This window comes from Catharus ustulatus, chromosome 5 (assembly GCF_009819885.2).
Source record: "Catharus ustulatus isolate bCatUst1 chromosome 5, bCatUst1.pri.v2, whole genome shotgun sequence".
NCBI lineage: Eukaryota > Metazoa > Chordata > Aves > Passeriformes > Turdidae > Catharus > Catharus ustulatus.
This window is the reverse complement of record NC_046225.1, coordinates 13,705,697-13,719,076: the sequence shown is the minus strand read 5'-3', so window position 1 is coordinate 13,719,076 and position 13,380 is coordinate 13,705,697. Positions and strand designations below refer to the sequence as shown.

General features: G+C 39.9%; 1 protein-coding gene across 1 annotated transcript in view; it reads right to left on the bottom strand.

Moving 5' to 3' along the window:
* The window catches only part of TTC29 (tetratricopeptide repeat domain 29), a 116,938-nt gene that overhangs the window by 33,710 nt on the left and 69,848 nt on the right, over positions 1–13,380 (bottom strand). Inside the window, exon 10 of the mRNA XM_033061438.1 lies at positions 11,646–11,880. Within this exon, the coding sequence (XP_032917329.1) occupies positions 11,646–11,880 (235 nt within the window). The remainder of the gene's footprint in view (positions 1–11,645; positions 11,881–13,380) is intronic.

Sequence of the window (13,380 nt, the reverse complement as noted above, 5' to 3'; positions counted from 1 at the left end):
TCAATCCTCTCTGGAATAGAAAGGGATGAAGAGATGTCATGTCTTGTATTGGAACCTTCATTTAGCAGTTCCAAAAGACTGACACTGATGTCTTCAGTCCAGCCAAGAAGGAGAGTAAGTGTCCTGCTGTTTTGATTCTGTGGTAACAAAACTGATATGAAGAAAGGATTATACTCCAGTTTGCACAGTATTGCTTTATGCTGCAGATTGTGCATGGTACTACCAATTCCAGATGGCTCAGGGAGCAAGGGATTTAATTTGAAAGAGAAATGTTGCAAGAATGTAAATGCACAACTTAAATACAAGGTTCTAATGACTGAAATGTAAGACCTGGGTCTACTGCACAAGGTACTATTGTGGGCCAAATTTTTAGATGATGCCTAAAAATCATAGGAAGACCTAACGAAAAGAAATTAAAAAGTAGCCTGAGGAAATGTAGGCTACAAAACTAAAAATAAATAAAAATCAAGCAGCTGTAAATACAAGATGTATTGTTGTATGCACATAATGATGTGTGTACATTTTGTAGGTATAACTGAAGAACAGAGTTCAAAATACCCTTAAAAATCTATACACCTGGGTGTAAACCCTCTAAATCTCTTATTCAAATGAGGAAAAAAAAACACTCTGAAAATGAACTCTCATTGTCGCTTCAATACAAGGTTAAAATGGATCCATTGCTGACTTCATCCATTTGCCAATTGCTGACAGCTGTCAATAGAGGGATTTGATTTCTTTATCCAAGCAACAAACATTGCATTCGTATCTTCAGAGAAAGATCTTGACTGTGAGCTGCAGTTTCACTGCCCCAACTCAATTACTGCATTCTTGAACTGCGATGTATTCATTTGTGGGCAGTGGGGCAGCCAGTGGGAGGGTATTGATTGGAGTATAATGTCATGTGTAGCAGCGAGAGTAAGATGAAAAGTGTTTTCTGCTTAATGGGTTGGTATTAAGTAGGTGGGAATGGCTTCTAATTAGCCAACAATTGCTGTGTTTCTCAGTTTCCCTCCCTTCCCTCCTCCTGTCGGTCACCAGCTGCCAATCTCTCTCTCCTTTTCCTTTTTTGTGTGGAGTTCATTGCTCACTGCAGTGAAAGCCTTTGTTTAAAAAAGAGGGCTCCCAGGGTCTCATCTGCCAGGGTACAGCTTGCTGCCTGCGATGAGTAGCAACTGTCAGTTTATTTTATCTCAACCTTTTCATCATTCTGCTGAAACTGGTCGAGTGAAACCACCTGAGAGACCTGAGGATTCAGTACCTACAAGTCATTAGCCAGGACTGCTCAGCCTCTCCCCACACAGCAAGTCAACTGAACACTGCTTAAAATATAGTCCACTTTAACCCCATATTTTCCTACGATGTGTTAGGACTCCTCCTGCATCTTCCACATTTTAGTTGCATGGTCATTCCTTAAATATGCTACAACTATGATTAGCAAGTAACATTTTTCAGCATTTCCCAGTAAAAATATTCTTTAAAAATACAAAATATAACATACTAAAACCCAATTATTAGAATAGCCTCAGTCAGAACCTCCTTCTTCTTTAGGTTATATTCTCCAGCATGACTATCATACCTAGCAACTCCCCCAATTATTTGAATCTCTGCTTGTCTTGAAGTTTTTGATAATGCAGTTCAACGGAGAAAAATCTACTTACAATTACAGTTGTGCCATCCTCCTCAAAACAGTAAAATTTTATGGATATAAGAAAAGCAGTATTTGGTCCACAATTTTTAATGTATATGCAACAGTCTCCTCTCTTTGCTATACAGCTTCTCTCTCTGTAGGTACACATGTATATGTTCATGTACTCCATGTGCACGTGCATCTTCCAAATGGCTAATGGATTGCAGTACAATCATTAAAAACTTATCAAAGTATGTGAGAGAAAGAAACATTTTATTTTGAACTAAAACAAAATTACAGTAATTTCACGACTGTAAGGCGCACCCTTTTGACTAAAATTTTGGCACAAACCCGGAAGTGTGCCTTATAATCCGGTGTGCCTTATATATGGACAAAGTTCAGAAATTTGCCGACCCGGAAGTGTGAGCCACGAGCCGCGGGAGGAGCCGGCAGTGCCGTGGCTGCTGGGTGGAGGCGGGGCCGCAGCCAGCAACTTTGCAGGGGGAGCCAGTGGTGGATCCTCACTGCAAAAAAAAAAAGTGCACCCTACAGTCCGGTGCACCTTATATATGGGCAAAAGTTCAGAAATTTGCTGACATCCGGAAGTGTGCCTTATAATCCCGTGCGCCTTATAGTTGTGAAATTACTGTAACTGTATCTAAATCAAATTCTGTGTCATTAGCCCAGGCTATCTATTTTTGGTAAACACAGTTAAATTGTTGCAGTCGTTACTGGGCTTTTAATACAGGAACTGCAGTATTATTTTTCCCTGTAAGAACAATGAGCCTTTTCACGATCCATAAGGGATGACAAGAATAGAAATCCAGTTATCCTTCAGTATATCAGCTGATTTCTTAATGTTTGAAATCGCCAATGTTTCATCTCAATTCTCTTCCTACTGCAGCATAAGTGCACATACTTGTATGAGTACCAACAAAATGAAATTTAATTTGATTTAATACTATTCTCAGAACTGAGCTAAAGGTACCAGTGAGAACAAGCTCACTCTTGGAGAACTGCACATTTCAAGGCACTATTTGGCAGATGGAAAGGTTCTAGAGTCAAAGAACTTGGCTCTGTAGTACCCTGAAGTTACATTTTCCAGCAGGAGCCTGAAGCATGAGGTATATAGAGAGCAAATGCTGCACCCAGGATAAGAAGTCATTGCATACTGTGCAGCACACGTCCCTCTCCCATCCTGCTTCCTACCAGATGGCTTTCCTTGACACCTTGGGTATGGTCTCAAGTTCCTATTCCTCAAATTCTTTGGATGCACAACAGTAGCTGAGCAAGATTACTCTAGAGCACAAGCATCCTCCATTTTTCAGCTTCATTTTTCTATCAGCAATGAGTGACATGCACAGTGCTAAGAGATGCCCAGCTGGGATGCACAGACACAGTCAGGCAGCTCTGTGTCTCTGTTCATGTGACCTATAAATACCAGACAGTGAAATCCACCTGCACAAGAAAGACAGGGCTCAAGTATTGGCTTTCATAGACACTGGCATTAGCACATGAATAAACATAAGGTCTACTTATGAGGGGTATTGGGCACTTGCAGTTCCCATTTCAAAAACTGCTGTGGAAAATTAATTCCCCACAGGAGCTGACACCAGCTACGTTATGTTTGACTAATATCCGTAGCAGCTCAACATCCCAAAAATTAAAAAAAAAAAAAAAAAAAAAAAGCAAGAATTTAAAGAAAAAGGAACTATATAAAACCACTGTAGCAAACATGGAAAAAATATGAAAAAACTTTGAATAAGAACAATTTCAAATCACCCTCTCCATATCAATTACTCTATCGGACACTTACTAATGTCAATATTGTAGGACAGTAGCTCCATGTTCAAAATGATGTACAGTAAATTCACGAATACAAGCCGCACTGAATATAAGCCGCATCTCTGGGTGTTGGCAAACATTTTGGTTTTTGTCCATAGATAAGCCGCACACGAATATAAGCCGCTTTGTCGTTCGCAGCGAGGACCTGGGTGCAATTATTAACAGAACCGCGGGAGGGCGGGGTTTACTGGCTGAGCTAAGGCTGTGCAGGCTCGGCCCGCTAGGGGCCGCTGACAGGGCCAGATGGCCCAGCCCGGCGCTGTCGCTCGGGGCCGGCCGCCGCTGCCCCTGGGCTCGGTCACCCCGGGTCGGCGCTGCCCCGCGGTGGCAGGCAGGGACGGAGCTTCCCCTGCTCCTACGGCAGCGGCGGTGGGCGGGGACGGAGCTTTCCCGCGCCCGTGGCGCCGGCGGCGGGCAGGGACGGAGTTTCCCCGCTCCTGCCGCGGCGGCGGCGGGCGGGGACAAAGCACCCCGTCGGCTCCCCGAGCCGCGGCAATGGCTGCGCGGGGCTCCCGTCGGCTCCCCGGGCCGCAGCAATGGCGGCGCCGGCTTCCCCCCCCCCTCCCCGGGCCGCAGCAATGGCGGCGCGCGCTTCCCCCCCCCTCCCCGGGCCGCGGTAGGGGCGGCCCGGGTCCCCCCTCTCCTCCCCGAGCTGCGGCAATGGCGGCGCTGGGCCCCCCCCGTCTCTCCCCTGGGCTGTGGCAGAGGAGGAAAGAGAGCTCTCCCGCCTCTCTCCCCGCCCCCCGTGCTGCCTACAGGGAGCTAGGCTCCACCCACGGTGCAACAAAGTAGCGATTTGTAACAATCGCAAAATGCCGACTTTGCAGCTGCTCGGCTCAGCACTCTGGCAGGCACTTCTGAGGTTGTATTAGCCGCTCCTGATTATTAGCCGCATTTCCGGTTTAGGAGCAAAATCTTAGTCAAATTGGTGCGGCTTGTATTCGTGAAATTACTGTACCTGTATGACACACCATGAAAAATACTGAATAATTATTTGGCTCTATGGAAAGACCTGTATGAGGCCTTCCATGGAATATTCTGTATTATAGATAATATTGAATGCTTAACTGAGTGAGTAGGAACAAGTGGATGAGCCTGGAGGCATGGTCACCTACTTAAGCATGCATTTGGATCTTCAAGCTAATTAATCACCCAGTTGTGTAAACTTATTCAATCCATTCCCACAGGTGATTAAGATCTATTTAAAGGCTATTTTGATGCTTCACAATTTTCTATTAACCAACTTGTCAAGAAACTCAATAGGAAGTGTGATTCTTTCCACTTCATTCTCAGATCACAGTGTAATAAAAACACAGACCATGAAGAACGGTGTGAAAACAGCAGGAAAATACTGAAAAAGCTCTCAAAACTCTCCTACTGATTCTACTACAAACACAAAAGATATAGGTAAGAAGATACAAGTTGAGATGCCAGCCACTGGGTATAGAGCTAACTGACTTAGACTGCTTCAACAATGGCATAAATATGCATAAAATTGGAATTCAGAATGAAGGTGTAGAGTAAAAAAGGAGAAAGAATATTTTGCAGCATAAAAGTGAAGAACAGGCAAGCAAACACAAGAGAACAGCAAGGAATGAAGAGAAACAAAAAATAATAAATGTTTCAAAAACAGTTAAAAAATCACAAAATATCTCTGGTGATTACAGAAAACAATAAAGAGAGGTGGATTTTTCAGCAAAAGAAATACAGTTTCATAAATACATAAAATTGTGGAAGTACAATACTTCACTTTTCAAAATAGATTGGCTTATTCTAAATGTAAATCATTTAAATCTTGACTATCTTCAGACCACAGAGTCTTAATAAAAAGAGCAATTTGTTACTTACAAGAGGAACATAAAAGGATGTATCTAGGCAGGGAAAAGGATCTCAGAAAAAAACCTCTCAAAGATGCAGAAAAGAAACCTGGCCTGAGAAACCCAGGAGAAGGAAGGTGTTTGATACACTGCCTGTGACTCCTGAGATGACCTAAGGGCTCTGTTACAGAACACAGGCATTGAACACAGTTTCTTTGTCTTGGCTTTGATTGTCTGTGGCAAAAGATTGTTGGGGAGCTTTGGGTAAGGAAGAGTTTGCAGCAGAGAGCTGTTTTCACGCTGGCCTGAGGTCTAGACTGGTTGGCATGTCTGCAGACACCACCAATAAAAGATTCTTTACGAAGTCTAAATGACAACAACCATCTCAATATTAAACAAACCCACAACAGTCTGATCTCTGTTTTTTTATGAGGATCCCTTCTCCCTCCTGACCATAAACCCACTAGATACACTTCTGCTCGTGTATGCAGCAAAGGAAAGGAAAGGATGGGCTTATGGAGAAGCCCTAGGGCCACTTCAGAAGTTTTCCAACTGGCTGTTCCTACTTTGCCCCTGCCACCGTCAGGGCACTTCCAGAGCATTCCTGCTAGCTGTTTCATTTTGTGACTTCTCTTCATCAATGCTGCAGTCAAACCTAAAACTTCTAGGTGGCTTAAATCAAGGATTTCTCCAGAAGTGGCCTAACAGGGTTGGGCAAGAGATTCAATTCCTCTTGCACCATCTATAAAATCAAGCAGGACTGAACTTCTTCCTGAAAGTTTTAACTTTTTAAACTGGAATGGAACTCCACTTATGTAGAAGTACTGACAATGTGTGCACAAAACTATGCTAGTTCAGTGCATAAAGCTACACTAAAGGGTCTGACAATATACTGCAGTTTGAACATCACTTCCAACTTTTTTTTCCACAAGAAAGAACAATTCACCTTATTTAGGAAACCATTTTCTGCTGATCTAGGGAGCTTGTCTGAGAAAACACAGCTGGATGCCAACAATATTTAGCACAAGATCTGTCTAAAGGAAATGTGTGGCAAGATTTAAATGGTTCCATATGAAACATCAGATGGCAAAAAGCCTAGATGAGATCCAAATTCTCCTCTGGGTAGAATGCTTTTATATAACTATTGATGACAAGAACACTCACAATCACAGTCAGTGATAGTGATTTTTTTGAACCTATAACACTTCTTAGTCATAAAAAACCTGCCAGCTATCAGCAAAGACTATGACGAAACTTCTAACACATTAATCCATGTTTAAACATGAAAATGTTCCATGAACCCTCCTTTTAAATCTGGTACAGGTAATCCACACACTTGACCTAGATCTGGTCCTGTCTAGCAATTCCCAATTATTTACGTTGGTATTTAAAAGAAATCACAGTAAGTCCCCCTGGATATTGTGTTTGTACAAAGCATGAGAACACTGAATATCAGCACTCTCCTCTTTTCCGACAAACTTCAGCCATCAAGAGAAAATAGAACAAGCTACTGCACCCCTGGCAAAACTGACACAGATAGTTATCCCTTGTTCTCAGGCACTTCATGGAGAATCTGGTGCATCCACTCACTGACCACAATGTGCTGAAAAACTTCCCCGTCTCCCTCAGTTCTTCTCTTCACACTTGATTCTTTCCGCAGTCCAAGCAGTAATCACTCTCACTTGCTAAAAATATCAGTATATCTCTAAGCACACTTAACACATACTTAAAAAAAAATCCTAACTAATAAAAAATAACATATATGATTCACATAAGCTGATTTTCAGAAACACACTGTTCCATGCCATCAACATCTATACACAAGTTTGGTCTATTTCAACACTTAGTTAAGAATGCATTAAGACTTAGCCAAGAATATTTTAAGAGTATATCTAACATTAATAAAAAAAAACCCTGATATTTTTAAAAGGTAAAGGGGAGGTAAAATTTAGAAAGTGATGAGTGCTAGGTGATGTGAATAAAGAAGATGCGGCACACGTTTACCAAATTTTAAAGAAAAAAAGACACAATCACCTCTCAACCTTTTGTTTTCCTAATAATTTTCCTAAATGTATATATTTAAGAAGTTTTAGGCACTGTATTTTTTCTGAAGACAGAAAATTATTCTCTTTGAGAAACCCCATAAAAAGGTGCAGAAGCCATCCTGTGAATTTCAGTAGGGGACTGAAGCATTTGAACTACTTTCAAAACAGGTTTATTAAGAAATGAGCCTTTGTGCCTTTGGCACAGGGACAGCCTTAGAGCCTGTACTTGGTCACAAATCTCCTTTATATAATTTAAAGTAATAGTTCTTACCAGTGTGAACAATAATGTCTATAATTATATACACACTATATATAATGAACAGTAGTGTGAATAATTCCCTTACTTCATGTTCAGCCGCATTTTCCGAGAAACCCCAAATTCTGTCTCTAAAATCCTTTCAGTTTCTCCCTATCTCCAGACCAGCACACAGTGCACAGACTGCTGAGAGGGAGGAGGTAACATTAGTAGTTTTCCTGGAATTAGTGTACTTTAGACAAGAGACAGTTACAAAAAGCAGTTTATCACATTTTGAAGCAGCCTGTACTGCTATTGGACATGATTCCCAAAATGGCACATAAATTACACAGCTCTGGTAAGTCACAGTAGAGAAATGTTAACTGAATTTGTGTAGCATAATCCTTGATCTCATATCTCACTTCTGACTCTCCCATCCTTTGTGAATAATCCTTTTATTAATGACAAAGTTACACACGTGTTCAATCTAAAATGCACCTGATCAGATATCTGTTTTCAAAAACATTAGAAACTTTGTGCTAGCCACATCTTTTACAGAAAAATTACTATAAAACATCTTAAAGAGCTTTGAAAAATATGAATCAGTAGGATGAAAATGTAGTTTTTTAACAACACAGAAGGACACAGTCACACTCTGGAGCGTACCATTCCTTACATCCATGAGAGGAGGCTGGAGAAAGAATATTGAGGGACTACATATTTGGGAGTAAGAAAAAGCTCATTGGATTGTATTTTCCAAGCTATAGGTTTAGCTGGTGCATGCATTTTAACTTATATTGAAGGCTGCTCAGGTGTGGAATACAAGAAACAGTCCTGATCATGCTGAAGTTGATGGTAACAGATAAGTCCATTGATCATAAGACTTCAGAATTTATAATATGCAGTATTTAAAACCATCATAAAAAAACCTCCAACAAAATAAACACAGGAAATCTATGGTAAAATGTGTCAATTTTGTTAAGTTCTCCAAAGTGAAGGAATGAAGGAATGTAAATCTAAATTATTGTCAAAAGGACATATTATTGCTCAAGAAAACAACTGAAGACTTTGTAGGATGAGGAAAGCAACACATTTTAAGTCTACTCTTAAAAGTGTTCAGATGATTTCAAGCATTCAAGGGCTCTTGCTGAGGCACAGCCCTGCCAGATGCAAAAGCCTGGACTGAGAGTTGCCAGACTCACAGAAAGCAATTTCTGGTCAGCATTTCATGTAATCAACATGCAAAATCTGATTCAAAAATTTCCTGCCTTCAGCACCTTTAATTATTCTTCTTTCCTCTAGAAGGCGGCAAGTCAGGTGATTATTTATTGAAAGACCTGTGAAATGTTTTCTCATCAGACAATGTTAGGCTGTAGGCTCCTTTTTAGGATTTTATGTGGAGTCACAATGCTTTTTGCCTACTGATTCTGCTGATAATGTTTTTTATCCATTTTGCTAAACATAAAAAGAACAATAAAACCATATTTGTTGTTGCAGGGGCATCTCACAATGATATAAATAAATCTCTTGTAGTGAAGTCAGGTGACTGAGTCAAAGGCAGCAGATAGAAACATATTCTCCTCTGCATTTTTAAACATTGTTTTCTGACAATCCCATCTCTTTTGCCCATGACAACTCTGGTCCACCTATTTTATTAATAAATGTTGAGGTAAATTGAGTAATTAATGGTTCTTCCTGCCTGGTCATTGAAATGATTGATTAAGAAAATAAGTCTTGGTTGAAAGACATAAGGTAATATGGCAGTACTTGAATTTAAATGCAATTGTTCCCCCACTAGCCTAAGTATTTCTTTTGCCTAAGAATACAGAAATGACTCTTACTTTTTGACACAGAAAAATTTTTCAGTCAGAAGAGTTAGAAATAAAAACTTACTGCCTTTATTCTCCCTTTCATTAAATTTCCCTGTAGATTAAGAACTACCACTGTATCTTGTCTTTCTCTGTTCTATCCTCAAAAAGACTGAGAAAAATCTAGTAGGTTATCAACACTGAGCTGTTTGAAAGAGCTAGAAATACTGCTCTATTATCACAGCAGGAATTTCCTAAGTGATGAGTTCATCATAGGATGCACAGACATACTCCTGGAAGGTAGAATAAAGGCTGTACCTGAAACTCAAAGCCAGCAAATCCTAATCTTGAATTGGTGCCAGGTCATGTTTTGCCAGACAAAGATATTAAAAATGTAATGCCAGTACTAACGAGAGATTTGGCACACGAAACATGAGGAATGTTACAGATTGTGCTGACAGTGTGACACTATGTTTTCCTGGATGTAATCTGGGTATCATGAGAGTAAGCTTGGAGCACTAATGAGAAGAATGATATTGAACTGGAAGAGCTGCTAAATATGCAGTAGCCACAGGGTTCCTGGAGTGAACTGGAACTGAAATGAAAACTGCAATACTGAAAGTAACAGAGGGTAAACTAGGCAGATACACAGAAGGAAGAGAATCTCAGCAGGCAAAACTTGTTTGTGGTACCATGCTTGCCAGGACATAAAGGGCTTTTCTAATCATACTCTGTTTATCCCTGAAGTACTGTTAAAGAGGAGCAGCACTCTCAAGCTTAAAGGGGCACATATAATTTCAGGATATAAATGAGTTTCACAACTGACTGGAAAAAGCCATGTATAAAAGTTGAACAGAAAACCCCTTTAAGTGCAAGAACTAAAATTCATATTGGAAATACAAAGTTTCAAAGTTCATTCTATGTCTTTGAGATTTTTTTTTTTTTTTGGCTGTTGCCACTGTTGATTTTTATTTGCCTCCTACAGTTAGTGAACGATATACAAAATGTATATAAAATTCTTCAATTCTTCTATGAATTCTTTTTTTGACCATCTCTGCTGGAATTCTTGGCATTTACACTACAGGTCTAGACAGGAAACATGCCCCCAAATAACTGACAGTCAACAAAATCTGTTGGTGTGCTAGATGTTCACTCATTGAGACACAAATCACAAATATAGGTATGTATAGCCATTGAAGAAGTGTTACCGTCACTAGAACGTTAAACAGAATGCTATCTAATTTATCTCTTCAGCCTCCAGATGAATGCCCTTGTTCCATAATTCTCAGTAGCTCCCAGTGTTGCCTCTGGTATCCTGGCTCCTGTTAAACTGCTCATATCTTCAATTACCACTCTTTTATACAAAAAAATTCACCACTGAAGTTATACTTAATTTTTGACTTCTATGAAAGGATAGCAGCAGCCAGGCAGTTCTGTGTCTTAGGAGTAGGACAATTGAGGGAATGACAAAGTAACCCTGAAGCTCCATATTCTGACTGCCCCAGTTGTCATTTATTTCCACTGTACTCCAGATTCACATTCTTCACAGAATGCAGAGCAGGAAGTTTTAAGGTAGAGTAGACTTATACCTCCCCCTTCCTCAGTACAATACAGTTTACTACTATCAGTACTTGGAGATAATGCATAATTCAGCTGGTCTTGTATTAATGTATTGTACAAGGGAAAAAGAGCAAAGAAAATTTAACCCATGAAGAAAGAGGTCTACTCCACACAAAGAACTCCTCTGCTCTTTCTGAGATAAGGAAACATAGTAAAGAAAGCAGACTTGCTTTTATTTTTTCCCTTTCTCTCTAATGTCAAGTACAAGGATACAAAAAAAAAAAAAAAAAAAAAGCTGTGTGCTTTTCTGGATTCAGAACTATGTCAAGCAGAAATTACTTCTCACTTTTAGTACCAGGGATCTTATTTTTGGATGCACTCAAAAACTGTACTGCAAATGGAGATTATTATTATTTTCTTCAAAGATGAAAACAATTGTGTTTTGACTAAAACATGTAACTGTGATGTTCTGGCAAACAGTACTGAAAAAAGATAAGTTACCATCCAGAGCAATTACTACTATCCATTTCTCTGTGTTATATTGTATTTTAATTCAGCCTTTAAAACAAGCGCACAAAGGAGCAAAGCCCAACCTCCATTCCGTACAAGGATTAAACCTGGGAAATAATTTAATAAAACTCTACAAGAAAAATGACTTAAGTGTTGAGGACAATGCAGCACTAATGTGTTTCATAAGCACTGCCTTACCGGCTGGAAGAGGGTCAGTGCACATGTCACTTCTGGTTTGCTTCCATGCCAGCAGGCACTGCAGGCTGAGGGGATCCGCGGCTGCTGCTACGTGGCTGTTGAACGCCACCATCAGCTGGTGAGCCTTGGCAATGCCACAGTAACTCTCTGTTTCAGCCACCAAGGGCAAATCCTTCAGAGCTTTCGCTGCCTCAGAGGCCTGGCTGAAGTATTCCAGAGCTTCGTTGTAGTTCCCCTAGTCAAGAAGAAAAAAGAAAATAATTTTAAAACTACTTGTAGTCACCTGTATTTTACCTTGGCATTAGAGCCTGCTCCTTTGACACCTCAGGGATGTGGCAGCCCACAGAGTGACTCAGGGCAAGGCATTAAGCAAATTACTCTCCCTTGCTGTTTTCTAAGCTCTAAAATCCAGATAACACTGCTCATATCTTTGAATTGAATAGTTTTTCAGTTCTCTCTGTAGCATTTTGAGCATAAAAATATAAATATATCAAAGCTAAGTATTAATAAAGATTGCAGTCAGGCTGTTTAGACATTATTGCTATTGTTCCATTGCATTAAACATATCTGTGGGAGGAAAGATCCTAATTTATGGTGGTATTAAATTTTAAAAAAAGCTAAAAATGGAAAAAGAAGAGGATAATGAAGTGATAGACTTGATCACAGAAAAGAACAGAAATTAAAATTTACTCATTCATAGGGGAAGAAAGGTGTATGTAAAAGCCCAGGGATATTCCTAATTATAAAAAAAGGAAACAGTAGGAGAAATGTAGCCCAACTGTTGCTGAATAGAAAACTCAAGTAATTTATCTCTACCCTGCCATTGGTGTGAAATTCTGCTGCCCTGTTGCAGAAACATCCTGACTGAAAGCATTTTCAGAGATGTCTTATCCTTTCGCTCTCATCTTGATTTAGTAAGATTGAAATTCCATTCTTCACAGAGCCTGGGAGGAGACTCCAACTGCTACCTGTTTCACTTGATATCACTTTTTGGGATGAAAAGTCCTGTAATAGTTAAAATGGGCTTATAATTTAAAAAGGAAAAAAGAGTAATAGAAATTCTGCTAGTCTTTTAGCTTTGTTTAATACAGCAGAAGAGCAGAATTAGGCCTATGAGGACCCAGCAACGAATAAAGACTGATAAGCTGTAATATAATGAAAAGCAGAAACACCTACTTATTATACTCATGAGAACTACAGCAGGTTAAGTGATGCAATTAGTGAGAGGAATGCAGCAAATCAGACTAAGAAACTTGAAAAAAGTGAAATGAGAAATTACAGAGTGCATAATGCAAATTTCAGAGTGTATGTATTAAGAAAGCAACCTGCTTAAGAAACTGGGGGAAATGAGACCTAATAGTCCTGCATAACACAAACCAGGCATTTTAGGAAACAACAATCATCTGGGTAAAACAATCATGACTAGAAAGCAAACTGTGTGTACAGCATTAAAGAAGGACAGTGCTGATGAGGGAACAGTGAGATGAGAGAACTGGGAAGATACAGCAACAGTATGGACAGAGCAAAGTGAATTTGGTCCAAGTGAAGAACTGGAAGAGTTATATCCCTGGTTTACTAGAGGTCCCCATGGACAGATCTGGATATAAACAGAGATATCTTTAATTTGATGGACAGTACTACTGCAAATTTTATCACGGGGGGATGTACAGAATTGAATAAAAAGACCCTAATAATGACTTAACTTAGAGAATACTGGTGATGACAGCTGACACCA